Here is a 23,297-nt window from a genome sequence, read left to right as displayed (position 1 = left end):
TAGCAGTAAATAAAGTTAAGAAATCTGCACTCTTGAGTACAATGAAACTTGCTGGTTTTCGTGTATAAGCACGAAAGTGCACAAGGCACTCTGCGAATTCCATTTAGATATTGCATTCAGCCGGGATCTATTTCTTCGGCATAGATCCGGTAACATGTTCCTCTCACTAAGTTTCTAATTCGATGCACAGTTTGTTGCTCAGTCCATACGCGAGTGTAACCTTGTAGAGCTGGGCTGGATCGTCGAGCGATCTCCCTCTACTTCCAGCAGAAGGTGCGCCGCGCTGTCGAGACTACTCAGCAGGCCGTCCTACGACTTGGCGGGAACCGGCGGGGTGGAGGCGGCGCCCGGCGGTGCCGGCGGGGGCGGCGAAGACGCGGAGGCGGCTGCGGCGGCGACGGCGGCGAGGCGCTGCTGCAGCGCCACCTGGTGCTCCTTGGCGCGCATGCGCAGTGCTTCGATACTGTGTTTGCGGGACTCCGGTGACGCGCACGGCTGCGGGGAGGCGGCGCGCTCCGGAGCCGGCGGAGGCGGCGGGGGCGACGGCCGCTCCTGCGGCTGTGGGGGCGGCTGCTGGTGCTGGTGCTGCTGCGCGGCGTGTGGCAGCGGGGGCGGCAGCGGGAAGGCGGCGGCCAGCGGCAGCCCGCCTCCGGCCAGCATGTACTGCGACAGCAGCGCCTGCAGCGGCGGCGGTGGGTGGCCGGCCTTGCCGCCGGGCCCCCATGGCAGACCCAGCCCGAACACCGGGGTGAAGCCCAGCGCCGCCCCCGGCCAGAAAGGATCCGGAGGCAGAGGCGGCAGACCCAGCGGCGACGGCACGAAGTCAGCCAGGCCTGTGACACACAACATCATCCCCATCAACGAAAGGCCCTCGAATAGCATTTGCAGTCTATGAACTGTCCTAGCCAGAAGTGAAATACGTCGATGTTATATTTCGATCTGTGGTGTGCGTACTGTAAGACCTTCGGTACACATCCCATCAGATTGTTTGACTTGTCGCTCTAACGAAGTAGGCGAGTGTCAGCTATGTGTCTCGTGGTCTTATCGTGGCGTGTTTATCTTCTGCCGTTAGGTCAGACGATAGAAACGCCACTTGCACGCTTAGAGTAGCAGATTGACGGTGACCAACATTAAACAGAACTTGATTAATTTTCACACACATTTATTAAAATAATAAACAGCGTAGACACTACATAACTTGATTCTGGAAGCTGTTTACAATTGACAATCTCAAGTTCCTTTGGTCTTGGTACGTTAATCATATTCTCACATTCTCTGATACTTGACAAAGTGTCTATACATTTATCTTCATGGCTATGTACAGGAATATGGTAATCTTATTAGGCGCAGACTGAAACTTGACTATAGACTGGTAGACGGGTACAGATAAATGCAGACTGGTACAGACAGGTGCAGATAAATGCAGACTGACTAATTGGAGGTCTGTACACTCGCTATAATACCTCACGCGTTCAGGTATCACTGCGCGAGTGTGATCCGTGAGGAGAAAAGGTTCTACGTTAGCAGCAATCTCATTGGCTCCGTTACATATTAATATGCGGATCGGCGGAAGCAGAATTTGGTCCGTCTCTAAGGCAGCGCCATCTCGTAGTGTGGAGACGGACGAGCGCTGCGCCTGCACTGTTGTGCTTAGGGGGGTGTGCTCTAGTGGGAAAATTGTGTACGCGCTGACTACACGGAACTATGTACACAACACGATCTTATAGCTGCAACATAACAAGTAATGAGGAAGGCACACCACCACCACCACCACCACCACCACCACTACTACACCTCTTTTGCTGTTACGGTACCCCTCGCTCCCTTTGCGTCTTCTCCAACCTGGGTTAATCTTATCTGGAGACATAAACGTTCTCCACTCATTCTTTCGACATGGTTGTTCCAGTTTCTTACATTTTTTTGTATTTTTTGAGAGTAAATCGAAGAAATACGGAAGTAATGAAAAGCGATAGCAATGAGAAACTTAACACCAAGCTTGGTGGTCATGAAGTAGATGAAGTAAAGGAATTCTTCTATCTAAGAAGCAAATAACCCATGACGAACGGAGCAAAGAGGACACAAAAAGTAGATTAGCACTGGCAAAAAGGGTATTCCTGGTCTATTAGTATCAACCATAGGCCTTAATTTCAGGAAGAAATTTCTGAGATTGTAGGCTTGAAGCACAGCATTGTATGGCAGCGAAATAAAGACAGTGGGAGAATCGGAACACAAGAGAATCGAGGCATTTGAAGTGTGATGTTACAAAAGAATGTTGAAAATTTGGTGGACTGATAAGGAAAGAAATGAGGAAATACTCTGGAGAATCTGCAAGGAATAGGCTAAGTGGAAAACACTGACGAGGAGAAGGGCAGGATTATATGGCATCGTTAAGACATCAGGGAATAACTTCCCTGGTACTAGAGGGAGCTGTATTGGGTAAAAACTGTAGAGGAAGACAGAGACTGGAATACACCCTGCAAACAACTGAGGACGTAGGTTGCAAGTGCTTCCCTGGTTCAAATGGCTCTGAGCACTATGCGACTTAACTTCTGAGGTCATCAGTCGCCTAGAACTTGGAACTAATTAAACCTAACTAACCTAAGGACATCACACACATCCATGCCCGAGGCAGGATTCGAACCTGCGACCGTAGCGGTCGCGCGGTTCCAGGCTGCAGCGCCTAGAAACGCACGGCCACTCCGGCCGGCTGCTACCCTGAGTGAAGAGGTTGGCACGGGAGATGAATTGGTGGCGGGTTGCATCAAACCAGTCAGAAGCCTGATGACTTTGAAAAAAAATTGAAGATATAAAATGCGAGATAGGGCAATCAAAAGTGGCCCGGATGAGAGAATACGATTGGGCGTTAATGTACGCATATAACACACCTCGTGACGTCCACACCACGTTGACGCCCACTACGTGATCCAAACCGGTTCCTTGGAACGCATCTACACCATCTTCATACCTGACAGAGTTGTTAGCAAAGGTCAGTCTGGTTGTGGCCATAGTTATACGCGCAAGTCACCTGATCCGTCAGTGTGCGCTTACTTTGTGTGGGGAGCCCTGACGTCTAAGGTGTGTTGCTGTAAACCTCTGAGTCTTCAAGAACTGAAGCAGAACATTTCGGTTGAGTCTGCTGCAATTCCAGCAGCTCAGCTTGGTCCGCCTTCAGAAACTTGTTGACCAGGGCCCACAAGTGGTTACTTTCAACATCTGCCATAATCAGCTTAGTACTGTATTTCCTTTCCTCTGCTATGTTTCCTTGTACCCTGGTACTCTGCTCTCCGGACTACTTCTATTTGCTCCAATCAGTACTTCCCTGACATCGAAATTTCTAAATTTGTCAGTTCAGGTGCATCTCTTGCTCTTAGAAATCTCATTTCTATTGCTTGTATGCGACTCCCTTGGCATTTATTTAGAATCCACGATTCACTTTCATAAACGAGCATTGGGACTACCGTTGTTTTTTTCCTCGTCTTATTTTTCAGACACCGTTTTCTTGTTTCGCGTATTCTCAGAAACTTCACTAATTTCTTCGCTATGTCCTCGTCACATGTGACGTCTCAATCTAAATAGCTAAAATGTTTCTACTTTATCATTAATCATAATTTTTGCCTGTACACGGTGTTATCCGTTAAAGGTAATAAATGCCTGCACGATTGGTCGATAGCGCAGCAGACGTCTGATCTGTCATTCACTATAGCCAAGGTGACTTCAGTGCGGGCTACTTCAGCTGACACTCTCAGGAACTGAGATGACGTGGACCTTGTGAATCACGGTACGGTGTGAGTTGGCTTCTCCAACGTAATTTCAACTTTCCTCTTCACCAACCCATCAAGTAAAGGAAGGCAGCCACAATTTTCAAACTTCATCGCGAAATGATTATCCTGGTGGATTTAATTCAGGCGTTCTCAAACCCGTTTAAATGCTCTGTACCACGAGGCATGCAGGTTTCAATGATGCCGACTCAAAGACACGCTCGATGAAGTTTTCCAGAAACAATTTGGCAATATTTGGTGATAACGACCTTGCCGTTGCAACTCTGTCGGTCATTTCATTGTACTGGTCATTTAAAAAAAGTAAATGGAAATCAACACATGTCAAAATAGGTTCGTTAAACCAACACCAAACCTAACCTCAATTTACCGTAACGAATCAGACGAACACGGGTGAAGATAGAGACCAAATCAAGTCTTACAAACTTATCAGGATCATACAAATGCAGTCTCTCTGATCGCCCGAAGAAATCCGCCGAACTCTGAATGTGATGCTCACACCAACCTAGTTGTGGGCTCAACAGAGTAGCAAGTGCTACAGTGGTGTAGGAAAAGCAGGATCACGTTCAAAAGATGCATTGTTTACAATCTGATTCAGAGTATCGCAGGATCGGAGCTGACGCAAGAAAAGTGTGCGGGGAAATACTAACAACCTCCTGAAGAAAAGCTGCTTCTTACAAGAGATTTATCAAGTTCCTTAATTCTTATTGTGGTGTCCCCCCCCCCCCCTTCCCAAGATTACACGGTCTCCCGAAGATCCACAAGGAATATGCTCCTCTTAGACCTATTGTGACTACCGTAGCAGAATAGTGTACGCATGTAACCTCGAAAATGTACTCTCTTCTGACAATGGTCCACTCTCGTTGAGGAATGCTCTTAGCAAAATGCGACATACGTAACTTACTTTTTGAACTGCTCTCGTACAATGAGGCCGGCCCATAGCCCATTCTCCGTCACAGCATCAAACAGGCCTCTGTGCTTAGCGTCTTCATCCGACGGGCGGGTCACTGTCAACGGTGTCACATGCCCTCGTTTCATTACAGTCTGTGGAAAGGAATTTCATCCAGGACACTGGGGCGAACTCTGGTGGTCAGGAACTTTATTCAACCTCCAGTCCACTTGCTGGTCAAATACCTGAGGTGAAAATTTCTTGCCGGCAGAGGTGGCCGAGCGGTTCTATGCGCTTCAGTCTGGAACCGAGCGACCACTACGGTCGCAGGTTCGAATCCTGCCTCGGGCATGGATGTGTGTGATGTCCTTAGGTTAGTTAGGTTTAAGCAGTTCTAAGTTCTACGGGGACTGATGACCGCATAAGTTAGGTCCAATAGTGCTCAGAGCCATTTTTTGAAAATTTATTACACCGTCAATATTCGAACCCATTACTTTTGCGTAGTATTCCATCGCCCAGGTGTGGGCGAGAGACCTCGACAACGGATGTAGGTAGCCAGGAATGAACTGGTTAAGAGCGAAGAAATACACGAGGATTACTGAATGACCAGATGTAGTATCTACAGCAGACTGAGGCTGATAGTGGATTTGGTGGTATGCACAGATAAGAAGATTAGCGGAAAGGAAAAGTCGGAAGGAGTGATCAAACCAGTCGAAAGACTGATGACTTTAAAAAATATATAAAAAAAGTGGGTAGAGTGCACTCCCGTCGAGTGTCTCCCGGCGCGCGGTATCCGAGATTGGCGACCCCTCCCTCTCAGCGAGCTGAGCCGCTATATGGGGGCTGGGGCAGCCTACAGGCTCCAGGCTCCAGCCACTCCCAGCGGCGGTCATTGAGAGCGGCTTATCGGCGCGCGCCGCACGCGCCCTTTTTATGAAGCACGACTCAAACGGCGAGGAGCGTGCGCCGGATCCAGCCACAAAGCGCGTACAGCCCGCGCCGTTTTAGCAACACTAATGAAGACGACCGCCGCCGTACCCGTGCGGCGAAAAGCCGGTGCCGCCACCCTCGCGACACATGTCCTCGCTGTTGCGTACCGCGAGACGCACATATCGTTGTGACAGCTTCCGAGTGTGATATTCACATTGGCAGCAAGTGTCTGAGGTGGCACGTTATCTCGCTCCCTGCTGTTCTGTACAGGGACTGTCGAAGCGTGTTGTCACCAGAATTCGAGATCAAGGTGTCAAATACCCTACCTGCCACTTGAAGGCAGCTTTCACGATGATAGATGATTTTCTTTGATGTTCCCTTTTAGGTTAATATCCTCTGACCACTTTTTCAGCACCGAAATCTGCATTTGCTATTTAGCGGCGCGAGCCTCCCCCCCCCCCCCCCCCCCCCACACACACACACACACGCGCACACACAAATAGATAATCCGCTTTGCACCGTGGGAATGTAACAGAGACGGGGAAAATGACAGTGGTACCAGAAGCGATCTCTACCACACACCATTGCTAGTTGGGCTGGACGCTAGCATGTACCTCTAAAACGGGGAATCTGGACGAATGTTCACGTGCTACTGTCGTGAGCATCTACAGAAAGAGGTAGGACAGTGAAACTAGCACAAGGAGTTAAATGGTTGGACGTACACGACTCTTCATAGAACTTGATGTTCGGTGGCTTATCTCCACTGTAAAATAGGATAGGTGGTGATCTGTTGCATCTCTGCCGAAAGAGCGCAATGCTGATGCACGCGCAAGTGTTTCACAGCACACTGTTCATAGTACAGTGTTGAACATGGAACTCCGCAGCAGACACCCCTACGGGTTCACATGTTCGTCAATTACGACCGCAGTGTGCGCCAGACCATCGGAATCCGGCCGCAGATCAATGGAAACGTGTCGGTTCTTCGGGTGAATCACGTTTCTGCTACACTTCGTCGATGGTCGTCACCACAAATGCCGCCATCGAGGTTAATGTGCAGCACGCCACGGACGCAGGCCTGTGGGAGCAGTATTATGCTATGGGAGACTCTCCTGCGATTACATGGGACCTGTCGTGGTAATCGAAGACACGCTGACAGCTGCGAACCACCTGCATCCCTTCATGCTTGATGTCTTCCCCGACGGCGAGGTCATCATTCCACAGTACGACTGTCCCTGTCTCGGAACCAAAACCGTGCTACAGTGGTTTGAGGAGCATTGTAACGAACTGACGTTGATGTCTCGGCGACCAAATTCGCCTAATGTAAATATTGTCGATTCCATCTGTATCGCTATTGGGCGCCGTCATTGCGTAAGCAAACCAGCGACCCGTTATTTAAAGCGAATTGCACGACCTGTGTAGACACGTAATGCCACATACTTCACAAACCTACTAACAAGCTGTCGGATATCTGTGCCCAGAATCAGTGCTGTATTTCGTTCCAAAGGCGGACAAACAATGTATTAAGCAGGTGGTGATAATGTTTCAGCTCATCAGCGTACACATTAACCAAGAATACATAAAAATTCATAAATCGACATAAATAAAAAGAACATGGTAATAAAACGTTTGTTGTATGCTAACATCCGGCCTTCTTATCCAACAAAGGTGTGTGGTGGAGGGTACTCATGATACCACTATCATTTCCCCCTTCGCCGTTCCACTGTATGGTGTAAACCGAGTGTCGATAAACTTCCGTGTGAGCTCTGCTTTCTCTCATTTGATTTTTCATCGCAGAATGTAACATGTCGCACTACTCTTCTTGGAATGTACACACTTGAAAATTCAACAGCAAAACTCTCTGTGGTAGACAGAGCTTTTATTGCAACATATGCCACCGGAATTTATTGAGCATATTGGAAACACTCTCTCATTCAGCAAACGATCATCAGGGGCCATCCTTCATTGGATTTTTTTTACTAACTTGAGCTTGTAACAGCCACGAACTGTTGAGAAACACTCAAGAAATTGTCTCACAAGTCTTTTCTCAGCCACTTCTTTCGTAGCCATATTACATTTCAACTTTGCAGTGCTATTCTAGATATTCTGAACTTTTTCTTGTAACAGCCATTACAATTTCAATGAATATAAATTATCTTGGAGAGAATATTATTCAGATGTGGGAAAAGGTTACAAGCTCATGGAGTGAAATGTGTGACTCGAGTGCATGTTTTGACTATTCATACATCAAATACCTCAGCTTTTCCACTGTCAAAGTACCTCAAAGTGTTTGACGAAACGCGACTTATTTCTCTTGCTAGATCAGTTCAACCAATTAGTTCTGAATTACAGTTTTCGACAGTTACTTTTTTTGCTCTATAATTATGAACCTATTTCACCACAAACCATTTCCCAAAATATTTTCAAGAAGAAAAAGTCTATTTTATTTTTCTTGGTAAATGGAAACCAATATCCATTCCATCGTTTGGTTTGTACATTTTTTATGATGTGAAATTGTGTACCCACCTCTCATCAACAGTCCCTTCTGACGATAAAAAAGGCCTATGTTCCTTGTAGAAGTATTCCTAACAAACTGATTTGCTACACGAATGTGGCGCCCAAGTTCACAAAGCTTTCTTATAGTTAATTGTTCATTTTAATTATACTGTTCCTTCCTCCTAATATATCTACGGCTTCGACTGTTCACCACACATTTTACAGTCGATCGTCTGATACCACTATATAAACCTTATTTCATCTGCGGTTGCGGTGTTTCGATTCTGCCTTCACATGCATTACCTACAAGAGAAGTAAGAGCACGTTTCCATGGGCCTATCTATTTCATAACTGTTGAAAATACAGGAATGCATTCCTTAAAACACTAAAAAATTTTGATGAATATAAGAAAAAGAAAGAATGTTGGGGTTAACGTCCTGTCGATGATGTTATTAGAGCCACAGCGCTTGCTCAGATTGAGGAAGGACGGGGAAGAAAATCGGCCGTGCCCTTTGGAACAACCATCCCGGCATTCACGGTTTTGGGAAATCAAGAAAAAACTTAATGTGGATGACCTGACGGGAATTTGGAACACCTACCTCTCTAATATGAGTCCAGCATTTCACACTCCAATGATGGTTGATGAATATCAGTTGGTGATAAACTGCATGTACTGAATAATTTATGCCGATGTACTATACTTTTTTACCTGCTTGAACGAAACAATAAAGTTGAGACATGAACTTGACCCTTTACTTGCTCATGCGTGCTACAGTTGGCAATACATATTTACATTTGAGGATGCTCTGACGTCGAATATTCTTAAGCAGTGGAGAAAATGATTGTCGGGGTGATAAAAAAGCTACAGGCAACGTCTAAGAAATCGGACGTCCTAACGAATGCAAGTGACAGAATATTACCTAAATCTCAACCGAGTAACGATTTCATTCTAATGTGTTTCGATGAATTAGGTGAGCATTAAAAGTTTCTAATGCATCGACGAGACGTGAGCCAAGCAAAAGAACGACACTTCGATAGTTATTTTAAAGCTCGTGGACTCTTCCCCTTTCATGAAAGACACTCGAAAATTTCCAGACGTTTCCTTTCACCACGCTGATAGTATATCAAACACTCATCGCGAAATATTGTGTCCAGTACACTGCCGTTTGAAGTAAACACGGTATCTTCTTTCGATACTATCCTACCTTAGCTCTTTTGCTGCAGTTAGGTGATAGGGTGCTTCGGAGCAAGTATTTGGTACAAATGTCGCCACTGAATTCTACGAAGCTTTCTAAATAACTATAAATTGATCCATGAACCAATCTTACTGTTCCCACCATTATTTTTCGCTATTTGACGCTGTTTGTGGTAACCATCGGTCAACGACTTCAGGATTCAGCAGATATCTTAATAAATATTCGTACATGTTTGTATATGCAGAGCACAGATCCAACAATTATTGCAATATATTCTTCTGCCTTCATCTCCACTTAAAATCACAGTAAGTTAAACAGGTTCGTTGTACGTTGCGTCCAATGCGAGGCACACAAGAATGAGGAACTAAAAGAGATTCCCTTTGTTCGTAGTGCTGTTTGGTTGCCATCTTAGTTTACGCAAAATTTTACCAACGAAAATTAGCGACAGCAGTTCTCCAGCATGCGAGCAGAAAAAACAGAACAACTTCAAGGAATATGTTCAAGCTCACCAGGGTATAATCCCTGGATACAGAGGGGCTGTAGTGTTAGTATTTCATTTGTCACGTTCATCGACAAGGAGATGGCGCTCAGGAGGCCGTCTAGACACCGTTATGAGTGTGCAAGCAGTAACTGCACTGCGTTTAGACCTGAACAGTAACATTCATTCTAGGGTACAACCATCCCCCAACAGACGAGTAAATACCCCTGTTTAACAGCTTCAGCCATTTGAATGGTCTCACTGTGTGCCTGCGCAAAGTTGAACGGTCGTACCGACGGATTGTGACATACGTTGGGCACAATGTGTGGGTGGTGTGCCGCTGCTTTCAGCGGTGGTCTGTGGGACATTGCCAGAGCAGACACGTCGAATATCTGCACACAGTGTGAGCAGCAGTGGCCAGCCAAACATCACCCAGAAACGAAATCCGGGCACGTTTTGCACTCTCTTGTTTCGTCAGGATTAAGATCACACGGGCATCTGCCTAGCTACCGCTGACACAAGGACACCGCCAAACATGTGTCGTGTAAGAGTTCACTGGAGAGTTGTCTTCAGAGATGAGATGAGATGAGGTACACGCGAGTGATGGACGTACGCGTTTATGACAGACCTGATGAGCTGCCTGTTCCAGAACGCATTCCCGACGACACACACGTCGCATCCCAGGCTTCGTGGTGTGGAGGTAGGGAAAGGGAGGGGGGAGGGGGCATACGTGTTAAGGATCGCGATCACATTTGGTGTTTCTATGGGATAAAGTGACCAGTGGCTGCTACACTGCACAGGCTGTTGTATCCGTGCTACTGCCATTTCTTCGACAGGAAGCTGATGTGCTGTTTCAGCTGGACAGTGCACGTTCACATACGGCCACTGCGACGCAAAGTGCTCTTCGTGGTGTAGAACGGCTACCCTGGCCAGCAAGGTCACCAGATCCCTCGCCAGTGGAACACGTTATGGGACGTGATTAAGCTGGAACTTGCTTGTTCTCCAGAGCATGCAAGACCAAGGAGAAATTACAACGAAAGGTGCAAAGTGCTTATGATTATATATCGCACGATGTCGTTCAGCACCTTTATGAGTTTACGCGCCTGCTTTGCCGCCAGACGGAGGTATACTGTGTGTATTGATGCGAATGTTTGGGCACTGTCGACTGTGACGTGTTTCATTGGGTCTGAATATGTTATCATATACTCCTAGAGTGATGGACTAGCCGTAACCTCACTTGTCAATAAAAAGACTCACTCCATGAGATGCTGAATTTTTTTCGAGCAATGTACTTCGGTGACCACGACCATGGTTCAACACTACTCGATAATGGTGGCGGGCTTCGTTACCAGACGAGGCCATCAAGACACACTAGGGGCATGCAACGGAATTGGCTTTGCCGCTACAAATCTGGAAAACTTAATGATTTGCAACTAAGAACTGATTAGTACAGCCATACACATGAAACTACCTCGTCGCCGGTTTTCTTAACGTCTAGAATTTCGTACTGTTCATGTAAGCAGGACAGCTAGCTACTACTCATGGTGTGGACTACTGTACTGTCCGCCCTTACCTGGCTGATCGCCGTGTAGGAAGCCGGCAGTTTCCCTGCCTAGCGCCTTCTCCCGTTTGCGCCATTTTGCTCTTCGGTTCTGAAACCACACCTGCAACACAACAACTCGTCTCAGTTGCTGCTAACTCTACAATTCAGATCTTACGTACTACACTTCCTTTCCACAAAAAATATTACTGCTTTATTTACTCGAGTAAACTAGTTTCAAATGTGCAAATAAAAATTATTATACTGTAAAAAGGTCAGTAAGTATTCCGAACTTTTTTTTCCAACTGTAGCTTAATAGGTGTTTTTGAGAACATATCTTATTTCCAAAATTAACTATTGTTCAACTCATCAGCGCAATGCAACATTTTTAGTGATGTTTCCAAATATTATTCACGACAAAATTTTAATTGTGATAACAGCATTCAGCGATTCAAATTTTTTGCCATCTTTAAATTAAAAATGTGAAGTTAACTGATTTTGTTTCTTTCACTTTCCATCACGTTCTTGGCAATGTGAGATTTACCTCTGAATTCACTACAAACATTTGTCTAAAAAGGGAAAAAGGTTTTTTATAGTACCTTGCTAATATGAGTGGCGACATGGACAACTCGTAAGCTAACAAAATCCAGTCGCGTTATCCGGCATTTCCACGCAATGGCTAGGTGTGGAACTCTCATTCAGATTTCCTACCCTACACCCTCGTCCAGAACAATAAAATGTTTCGCCGTTAGTCACCTCCCAATCGATGAATCATTGAATCATCATCGTCTGTCCTCCTTCCTTCCGAGACCTGTGTGTGTTCCTTGTATGCTCATGGGAATGTGGGAGATAAGCTCTGACAGAGGCAAGCTCTGACACGAATGACAGTTAACACTAATATGGTATTTTGGAATTATTAAAAAGATAGTCGTAGTCAAGAGGTGTCAGTTAATGTACAAGTTGTGTGGTATACGAACTGTACGATAAGCAGTAAGTTTCTTGTAGGAGGGGACGTAAACTACCAGCTGTGTTGCGCACGATGTAGTAGACACTGTGGCACACTTTTTAAGCGTTTTCAAACCAAGTGCATTGTTTGTGGGGAAAAGATCTCCAGGTGAATGCTAGTAATTCCATTTACAATATCCGCGACAGGTAGGAACTTATGCCCGAACAACTATAGTGATGAATAATTTCTGCAGCGCAATAAACTGCATTCATACCATTAAATGCTATGTGTCATTCGTTGCATACAAACGGGCAACACATGTGAGGTTTGTGGTACTGATACACCCGCTGTGGCGTGCGATGTCGTTTGTAGGTTGTCCCGTGTTCCATGTTCCGCCCGATGTTTTTTTCTCGGTACTGTAATTCCCTCTATGCTTTCTCACAAATTCTACATGTTTTTGGCATTTTCAGTCTCAGCGAAATGGAAATCTCTAAACGGTTTGGAATCTGCCTGTAGTGACTAAGCTGGAATCACATGACTGACAGCAGACTCATTATTCAATTGAGACATATTCGCTACATACGTAGGTTATATCCATGCTTTCTACTGCAAGTGTCACCAGGCTACACCCGCGGGTCGTATCCAGCCCGTGACGTCAGTTCATTCGGTTCGACGGTGCTTGAATGGGCCTGGTAAAACATGTGGAATACATGACTGTTATACAATTTACAGGTAACTATATTTTTAGAATACTAGAAGATCATCGCACGTGCAGAGACCACTCGGATGTTATGTACATTAAATTTACGATGCTCAGTTGTAAATTATTGTGTCTAGATTGTCTTGTTTATTGTAAGGTTTGGTTATTTCACGCCATCCCCAGAATTTAATTATGTTTACAATTATTTTTCGTTTTCCGACCCTGTTTACTTCACTGTTCACTACGGCTACTAACAATGGAGAGATGGATGCCAAGTGTCGCGTTTTCAACGTAAAGTGCAGCGAAAGTACTCCCCTTTTGAAGGAGTACAATCTCTGGAGTCACTACTGAACAAAACATCTGTCAAAATACTCAATGTGCTCTGAAAAGTTACGGTCTGAGAAATATGAGCCGATGGAACTTAAAGTAGAAACCCAAAGAAATGTCTTCACGAGAAAGTTTGCTGTAAATGAATCTGTCACTCGTACGAATTACAAAATGATGCACATAATGGCAGAAAGAGGAAAATCGTTAGCCGATGGGAACTTCATCAGAGAGTGTATGATAGAACCACAAAAAGACTCGAGTCCTAAAGAAAGCCAATTTGTTTTGAAGTATCAGCCTTTTGGTAAGTTCAGTTGTGCGGAGAACAGAAGAAACTGGAGAGAACATAGTGCTACAGGTACTCGAGAAAGCTGGGAACTTCTTATGGCATTCTCTGGTGCTAGCTGAGACTATCGATCCCTCGAGTACGTCACAATTTCCCGTGTTCATTCGTAGAGTCAATTTGGGTCCTCAGACAACGGAACGGTTGGTATCCGTTTGCAGCGTACATGGAGCAACAGCTGAAAAGAAAAGAGTTTCTTAGAAGTGCAAAAAATTTTGCAATATTACATCCTTCAACGGTATCAAATTCGAGATGTTCAGTTGATAATGGAAACAATACGGCTGACGCGAGGAAGGGTCTGGTGGCACACAACAGGACTCAGGTGGAAGATTTGAAACTTGCAGGCTCTGCTCATACACTACATCATTCGTCACCAAGTACTTCGTGGGGAATAAACATATTTCTTGTGTACGGAAACCAGCCGTTTCTGCTGTGAACACTAGGGGGCATAAACTCAATCACAGTCAGCTCCTTACTTTTATTGAAGACACCGGGTCTAAATTCTGTGACTTGCCTTATCACAGAGCAATGAGGTGGGTCAGCTGCGGTAAAGCCCTGTTTCGTTTCTGCATACTCCGAAAGGAAATAATTGTTTTGCTCACGGGAAATAATGACAAAGCTGGTCCAAAAGTGTCAGATTCTACCTGGCTGTCAAAATTGTTAGTTTTGAGTGGCATCACATCCCACATGAATTAACATCGAACTTTGAAAATTCAGGGAAAGGATAACCTCGTCTATGATCTCTACAAAATCAAAGGATTTAGACGAAAGCTGTTCTTGTTTCAAGCACAACTGGAAGGAGAAAACTAGTCTTATTTACACGGTTTAAAAGAGTTTTTTTTTTTTTGCTACAGTACCCGAAAATGTTAGTGTTCATTTTCCGAAAACAAGAAGCATTATTTGGAGAGAAGAGTGACATTCTGTTCCTGAATCACAATGATTGCAACCTTGATGATGTGCCTACTGAACTACCGTTGGAGTTCACCGATTTGCGTGCAACTGAGGTAGTTTGCATCTGCTATGATTTTAGTTCCTGGAACAACTTACGTCTGTGAGCAAAGATTCTCCAAAATGACCTATGTGAAGACAGCACGTCGAACGAGATTGACTGATGGATATCTGACAGCGATACTCTAGATTTGGTGCAGCGATACCAAACCAGACGTTGTGATATCTTGAAAGCCAAATGTCACTAATTTCACTGACGTTTTTTGCTACTTAGTTTGTGAGATTCGGATATGTGCGCACTAGGTCTGATGTACGAGTAACTTTTTTTGCTATCGTGGCTTTCTTTGATAACTTTTTTGGTAAATAAAGATGTTGGCTGTCCCTGTCATTTGGAGTGTTGCATACCATTCACCCTTCGTCTTTCGTCCCCACAATTTTCGTTCTGGAATACAAGTATTGTACATAACGAAGATGCAGCCTGCGCTCGTCATTTAGTTACTCATCTGGCCTGCTGTGAAAAGAGTTTGGTGACCTCTGTCCCGGTGGTTACCATCCTACAGAAACCCATCGCGGTCCAACGTAGCACTGAGAAAACATACAAAGTACTTTATTCAAAAGAAAACATAAAAATGGAACATAAATACCGTATTTGAAACGTATTCACACAGTCTAACATAACAGTCGCGACACTCCGTCTCGTTTTTGTTACTCACAGCAATACGATATCGGATGAGTGGGAATACTAACGTTTATAAGATTTTTAGCATAGTTCTGTAAAGGATGTGAGTGCAGCGTCATAAAAATTGACAATAACTAAAAAGTAACATCCTATTTGCCATTTCTTTGTTTCCTAAGAACCTTGGGAGTTACGAACCGGTACATTACAAAACAATTTATTTACGATTCTCTCGTAATGTACAGATGTTTACTGAATAGCTTCGTTTTCCTTTAATAACAGAAAATTGCTAATAAACACTAGAGCATCTGACCTTTTGCAGAAAGACGTCGTATATTTACTCAAAAATGTGCAGTTTTGTTCGCTACACTTTCAGCCACATCAGTTTATGTGCAACGTAGGAAACCCACACTCATGAGCCAAAGAAACTGGTACACCTGGCTAATATCGTGTAGGGACCTGGCGAGCACGCAAGAGTGTGACAACACGACGTGGCGTGAACTCGAGTAATGTCCGGAGTAGTGCTGGAGGGAAGTGACAGCATGAATCCTTCAGGGCTGTCCATAAATCCGTAAGAGTACGAGGGGTGGAGATCTCTTCTGAACAGTAAGTTGCAAGGTATCCCAAATATGCCCAATAATCTTCATGTCTGAGGATTTTGGTGGCCAGCGGAAGTGTTTGAACTCAGAAGAGTATTCTTGGAGCCACTCTGTATCAATTCTGGACGCGTGGGATGTAGCATTGTCCTGCTGGAATTGCCCAAGTCAGTCGGAATGCACAATTGACATGAATGGATGCAGGTGATCAGACAGGATGCGTCACCTGTTAGAGTCGTCTCTAGACTTATCAGCGGTCCCATATCACTCCAACTTCACATACCCCGCATCATTACAGAGCCTCCACCAACTTGAACAATCCCCAGCCGACATACAGAGTTCAAAATGGTTCAAATGGCTATGAGCACTATGGGACTTAACTTCTTAGGTCATCAGTCCCCTATAACTTAGAACTGTTTAAACCTAACTAACCTAAGGACATCAGACACATCCATGCCCGAGGCAGGATTCGAACCTGCGACCGTAGCGGTCGCGCGGTTCCAGACTGTAGCGCCTAGAACCGCTTGGCCACTCCGGCCGTCTGACATACAGAGTCCATGGATTCATGGAGTTGTCTCCATACCCATTCACATCCATCCTGTTGATACAATTTGAGACGAGAATCGTCCGACTAGGCAACATGTTTCCAGTCATCAACAGTCCAATGTCGGTGGTGACGGGCCCAGTCGAGACCTTAAGCTGTGTGTCGGGTAGTCGTTAATGGTATAGGAGTGGGCCTTCGGCTCCGAAAGCCCATAGCGATGATGTTTGTTGAATGGTTCGCACGGTGACACTTGTTAATGTCCCAGCTCTGAAATATGCAGCAAGTTGCGGAAGGGTTGCACTTCTGTCACGTTGAACGATTCTCTTCGGTCGTCATTGGTCCCGTTGTTGGAGGATCATTTTCCGGCCGCAGCAATGTCGGAGATGTGTTGTTTTACCGAATTCCTGATATTCTCGGTACACTCGTGAAATGGTTGTATGGGAAAACCCACTTCATCGCTACCTCCGAAATGCTGCGTCCCATCGCTTGTGCGCCGACTATAAGACCACATTCAAACTCACTTAAATCTTGAGAACCTGCCATTGTAGCAGCAGTAGCCGATTTAACAACTTACATAGGCGTTGCCGACCGCAGCGCCTTATTCTGCCTGTTTACATATCTTTGTATTTGAATACGCATGCCTGTACCAGTTTCTTTGGCACCTCAGTGTATACACACAACAATTAAAAAAAAACAAAAAAACACGATATCATATGCCTAAACGTTAGTCGCAAGCCTACATCCAGAGGCAAATTCCGACTATTAGCCGCCGCCGGTAACTACCGTAGTCGAAAGCAATAACCTATCCAGACAACACTGAATTTTGTGGCTGAATGCTTGGTGAGAAATCAGGAAACAATTATACAAAAGTCGATGTTAGAGACTTCGTTTTCGGAAGCAACGGAAGTCGTTTCGCGCAACTGTAATACCACTGATTAGAAAGTGAATGAAGAACAAATGCCCGTATGCGAAGTCGTGTCCGGTGAGCCGTGATGCCACACAAACCTGAACACCGAGGCACCCACGCAGATACAAATGCACTGTGGCGCGCGCTTATCGATAGAGTAGTGGCGGTAATAATCGACTTAGGTAATCGAATTAGGCGGCTACCGGCTCATTAGGGCGACAATAAGGACAAAGACGCGGGCCGCGGGCTTACACTGTGTTGCAAGCCAGGCGCGGCGCAGCCGAGCGTAGTGCAGCGGTGATCCGCTTAGCGACCAGACACGCTCATTACGTGGCGCGCACGGCCGCCCGGGACGCAGCCGCGCCGTCCACGTGGGGAAGGCGCCATCTCACACACTGACTGCCACAGACCATGAAGTAACGACAAAAAAGGCTATTTCTCCAAAATGAAACAATGAAAAACATGCCACGTGGCATAGCCTGAGGTAACGAAAGTCATGGTACACCTCCTAATAACGTGTCGGACCTCCTTTTACCCGGCGCAGTGCAGCAGCTCGACACGGCAATGTCTCGAGAAGTCGTTGGAAATACATTGAACCATGCTGCCTCTACAGCGCTCTATAATTGAGAAAGTGTTGCCGGTGCAGGATTTTGGGCACGAATTGTTTTCTCCATTGTATCCCATGGCGGGCGATCTCGATGAACCAATCATTAGCTCGAATTGTAGAGAATGTACTTCAAATCGACTGTGGATAGTTGTTGTCCGGTGACAGGCACACTTTCATCCATAAAAATTCCGTTGTTTGGGAACGTGAATGGCTGCAGATAGTCTCCAAGTAGTCGACCGTAACTATTACGGAGTTCGGTTAGGTCAGATTGGATTGCAATGCTCGTGTAAGATCACGAATCTGCGAGCAATATCGATTATTACTGAGTTCAGAAAATGTTAACGATATTTGCTACTCTGTTTGAATGTGAGAACCGTATTTTGGACAATAAGAATGATTATGAAATCTGTGATTCCTGTAGACATACACTACCACGCAATAATATTATTCAGTATTTTTATGAAGTTATAAGTCTAATAATAATAGCTGACGCCGGCCAGGGTGGCCGAGCGGTTCTAGGCGCTACAGTCTGGAACCGCGCTACCGCTACGGTCGCAGGTTCGAATCCTGCCTCGGGCATGGATGTGTGTGATGTCTTTAGGTTAGTTAGGTTTAAGTACTTCTAAGTTCTAGGGGACTGATCACCTCAGAAGTTTATTCCCATAGTGCTCATAGCTATTTGAACCATAATAGCTGACATCCCTGTAAGCTAACGACCTCATTATTTCAGTAAAAGAGGTCCTTCGCCTGTTCCTTGGTTGTTCCTTGCAGCAAAAAGCTACGGACTCAAGATTTACGTGCTACCTATGTGGACCGGTTCCCGTGAGATCACCGAAGTTAAGCGCTGTCGGGCGTGGTCGGCATTTGGATGGGTGACCATCCAGGCCGCCATGCGCTGTTGCCATTATTCGGGGTGCACTCAGCCTCGTGATGCCAATTGAGGAGCTACTCGACCGAACAGTAGCGACTTCGTTCAAGTATACCATCATAACGACCGGGAGAGCAGTGTGCTGACCCAACGCCCCTCCTATCCCGATCCTCCTTGAGGATGACACGGCGGTCGGAGGATCTTGATGGGCCACTTGTGTTTTTTTTTTTTATTGCTATGTGAAAACGCAATCGAGTTGGACATTTCAGAAATTCATCGTTTTACTGTGACGTGGTAAGACAACTGGACACCTTACTGGTCCTGTTACTCCGGAGCAAATCGAGAAAGCTATGGTCCCTGTATGGTGACGCAGAAAAGGGAATCGTATTATCGCTCATGGCAGACTCTATTCGTCGTATTCAGTTGCGATTTATTTCAAAGACCAACTTAATGGGTAACAGCATATCCGACGTGCCATAAGAATTCGATTACTCAAGGTCGACAATATCTGAGGAGGATCTTAATATATGATGTGGTGTCACCGCCAGACACCACACTTGCTAGGTGGTAGCTTAAATCGGCCGCGGTCCATTTAGTACATGTCGGACCCGCGTGTCGCCACTGTGTGATCGCAGACCGAGCGCCACCACAAGGCAGGTCTGGAGATACGATATAGCACTCGACCCCAATTGTACGACGACATTGCTAGCGACTATACGGACGAAGCCTTTCCTCTCATTTGCCGAGAGACAGTTAGAATAGCCTTCAGCTAAGTCCATGGCTACGACCTAGCAAGGCGCCATTAGCCTTACATAGTTTGATAGTTATCGTATGAAACGTCTCATCAAGAATGCTGAACTAAATAAAAGTTAAGTATTCGAGGAGCTGCATACTTTTCTTATCAGAATTCACTACTTATCCTGTTCCAGAATTCACGCCCGTCTGCGTTAGATAGCGTGCATTTCGGCCTCCTATATCTACAAGGTGTTGGCACATTCGCCAACACATCACATGAGAGAAGAAGTTTTCACGGGCGTAAAACGCCGTATAGGAAGACCACAAGTGTTTGATGACAGGACATCTCGTCGCTTCCGCAGTACGACAAGGGTGATCGACGGCTGACCGTGAGTTATCCAGCCTCCAGGATGAATGTGGGGTGTAGGGGGACAAACACCTAATCTAGTGCCTGTCCGTGACTTCTGGCCACTTAGTGTAATGGGATACTTGTAATTAAAGTTTTACAGGTTCTTTCCGACAGCAGCTTAGATTCGCGAAGACCTGAAAGTCCTACGCAACCAAAATTGTACCAGAAACTGACTGGCAATTCGACCTCTTGTACAGTGCGTCGTGAAATAGCGACCTACATAAAGATGTCCCTAGACGTGGCAAAACAGAAAGTAGAGAGAATATTTGCTGTATTGTTGGAACCTTTTCGACAGCCATAGTTAGATGCGAGTTCAAACATACACGAAACGAGAAATGTATTAGGAGCGAAATAAAACATGATTAGTGCAGGAATAGAGGATAGCTGTTCAGAAAAATGTAGAAACAACAGAAATTGCCGGATGTGGATGATGTTACAGAAATATTTTCATTACATACGAAACCTTCTTTCAGTCGTACAGAAGTAAACGTTAACAAACAGTGAGACCGAAGGTAAAATTGTTGTTTGGCCTCTGCTTCTAAACTGGATACGTTGCGTTCGACCCTTCATTCAAGAAGCATTGTTGCGCAGCTTTACCATCAGCTGCAGCCAAGCCTGTCCCACATAAACGGGTCTCACAATCCCGGTGTTAAAGAAAGAACAGCTGCCGCAAAAAAGCGATGTCAGCGGCATTGCCGCTATTCAGGCGAAGGACGAATGCAATTCTCGTCCCCGTCCGCGAAAAGAAATTGTCTGGAATGGGAGTGATGGCATGAAAAGAACGGCGAATTAGCTCCCCGTTGAACGTCCTCGAGCGACCAACACAATAATGACGAAAGCACACTAGCTCGCGTCTCGTTACGGAGCACTTTCTAAAGAAAACGAAAACACTTTTTTTTCTGCCTACCCATCGGCAAAAAGTCGGGCCGTTATACAATCTACTAAATATTTCCAATTACGGCCTGGAGAACGGGGAGAGAGAGAGAGAGAGAGAGAGAGAGAGAGAGAGAGAAGCGATCGAGAACGGGCAACACAGGCGCACAATTGTCACGTCAAGATGTCGCCGAGCCTCTGGAATAACATTATTGTGTCTCTATTGTCGTAATGGGGGCTGGGGAATGACTTCAAATGGCAGAAATGAAAACGACAAAGAGTCGACAGGGGGTGAGCGACTGCCTCGGCTCGTTTGGTTGCAAGCATGGGTGGGTGGGGTTGGAGGAAAGGGGGGGGGGGGGGAGAAGAGAGAAACGGGGTGTGGCAGAGACGTCAACTGTTGCCGTGGCGACGCCATTGTCCCTCGCTCACTTTGTTTACTCGATGTCATCTGGCTGCGTAATGACTCGTATGAAAAATACCCACCAGCAAGGTCCATACAACGGCGTCACAACTCTCCCCCATCCTGCAACCCTCCACCCCCCACCCCGCCCAGCCTTCTACTCCGTTCTGCCCACGTAGACGTGCCTGACAGATGCTCGTTACGTTTACCGCAGCAAATGCAACTGTTGCTGTAAGTAGCTATTATTTTCTGCAATAAGCGCCATAAATAAAGAAATGGCGCTTTTGTGGGCCTTCGACGCTCGGTTTTTGTTTTTCCTTTTTTCTCGGCTCTCTTCTTCATCAATGGTGAAAGGGAAGAGACAATAAGATTAGAGATGGGGTAGGAATTGTTATGCCTAATATCTAGCCGAGAGACAAAAGGAGAAGACTTCTCGTTATTATGCTGTCAATTGCGTTTCAGGTGGCGAGAGTTTCGCTACTGCACGACATCGCTAACTCAGCATATCATAATTTACACAGGAGGAATTCTACGTTTTTGACCTTCGATCGTAGGGATACTGAACAACCGGAAGACTGCAGTGTCTTTCTGAATTAGCGCAATGGTCAAATCACATCCTATTTGGAATGGAACATTTCCGATCAACGTGAAAGGTGGCTGGTAAGTTTTAACTTTCAGTACTGAATTCGATACTTACTTTTGTGTCACTTTCGTATATTAGTTACTGCAGGTTCACTGAAAAGATTAATTCTGTATCTAGTTACTTATCGCGAACAACTTATCTCCTGATCAGCTTGTGCGATATTCAGGGAGCATTCTTTGAACTGAGGCTGTGCCGGCCAGTGAACTCTTAGTCCACCACGGTGAGAATGCTAGTACTTGGGTTCTGCGTTCTGCCGTGCTGGAAATGGGGCCTGTTTTGGAGTCTGCTCCTGTTTTTCTGTATGGTGCGGTGGTGTGAGGTGACATGCTGCAAGAAAAGCACACTTGCAACTTTGGTACACTCTCATCAATGAACCTAGTCAGAAATTTATGACTTAAGGGTTATATCTTGATTTTCTTACGTATAGCAACTGTGTGCCACATGTTTACTGAGCACTTACATTGCACGTACTAATGTAACAGATTTACTTTCTGAGAGTCAATTATACGGATTTACATTCAAATCTTCTTTCAAATCAGTTTTCCGTGCCACTCATTTGCTTATTTAGACGAATTGTCAAAGAGGGCGGAGGAGCGGACAGAGGTTCAGGGAACTCTCTTGCCCTTGAGGTGGGAAATTGCCCCTAAAGGCGGAAGAATCAGCAATGATCAACGACATGAGGATGCAGAAGGCAACGGAAACCACTGCATTAAAGACACACAACGTGTATCCACGGGACATGTGGCCTGTAATTGAAAAAGTGTCATTATGTTCTCCCCATTGGCAAAAGATTTCGGAATAGTCCTCCATTCGTTTCTCTGGGAGAGTACTGCCAAGGAGGTGGTGACCCCGAGAAAGAGACTGAATAACCAACGAAGGGATAGTGTTCTATGAGTCGGGACGTGGAATGTTAGAAGCTAGAACATGGTAGGGAAGCTAGAAAATCTGAAAAGGAAAATGCAAGGTCATAATCTAGATATAGTAGGGATCAGTGAAGAGAAATGGAAAGAAGACAAGGATTTCTGGTCGGATGAATGTAGGGTATTATCAAGAGCAGCAGAAAATGGTATAATGATAGTAGGATTTGATATGAATAGAAAGGTGGGGCAGAGAGTGTTTTACCGTAACAGTTCAGTGATAGGTTTGTTCTTATCGACAGCAAACCAAGACCAACAACGATAGTTCAGGTATACATACCGACGTCAGAAGCTGAAGATGACGAAATACCTGAAGTATATGAGGATACTGAAAGGGTAATACAGTACGTAAAGGGAGATGAAAATCTAACAATCATGGGGGACTGGAATGCAGTTGTAGGGGTAGGAGTAGAAGAAAAGCTTACACGAGAATATGGGCTGGGAACAAGGAATGAGAAAGGCGAAAGATTAATTGAGTTCTGTAAAAATTTCAGCTAGTAATGGTGAATACTCTCTTCAAGGACCACAAGAGGAAGAGGTGTACTTGGCAAAGGCC

The 23,297-nt window shown here is 45.5% G+C and overlaps 1 protein-coding gene across 1 annotated transcript in view; it reads right to left on the bottom strand.

Annotated features, from left to right (window-relative positions):
* Positions 1–309: 309 nt before the first annotated feature.
* The window catches only part of LOC124798890 (retinal homeobox protein Rx2-like), a 148,783-nt gene continuing 125,795 nt past the window's right edge, over positions 310–23,297 (bottom strand). Inside the window, exons 6-7 of the mRNA XM_047262422.1 lie at positions 11,336–11,426; positions 310–833 (exon numbers count right to left, since the gene is read on the bottom strand). Of these exons, the coding sequence (XP_047118378.1) occupies positions 310–833; positions 11,336–11,426 (615 nt within the window). The remainder of the gene's footprint in view (positions 834–11,335; positions 11,427–23,297) is intronic.

The sequence above is a fragment of the Schistocerca piceifrons genome, chromosome 5 (genome assembly GCF_021461385.2).
Source record: "Schistocerca piceifrons isolate TAMUIC-IGC-003096 chromosome 5, iqSchPice1.1, whole genome shotgun sequence".
NCBI lineage: Eukaryota > Metazoa > Arthropoda > Insecta > Orthoptera > Acrididae > Schistocerca > Schistocerca piceifrons.
This window is presented reverse-complemented; position numbering and strand designations above follow the sequence as displayed.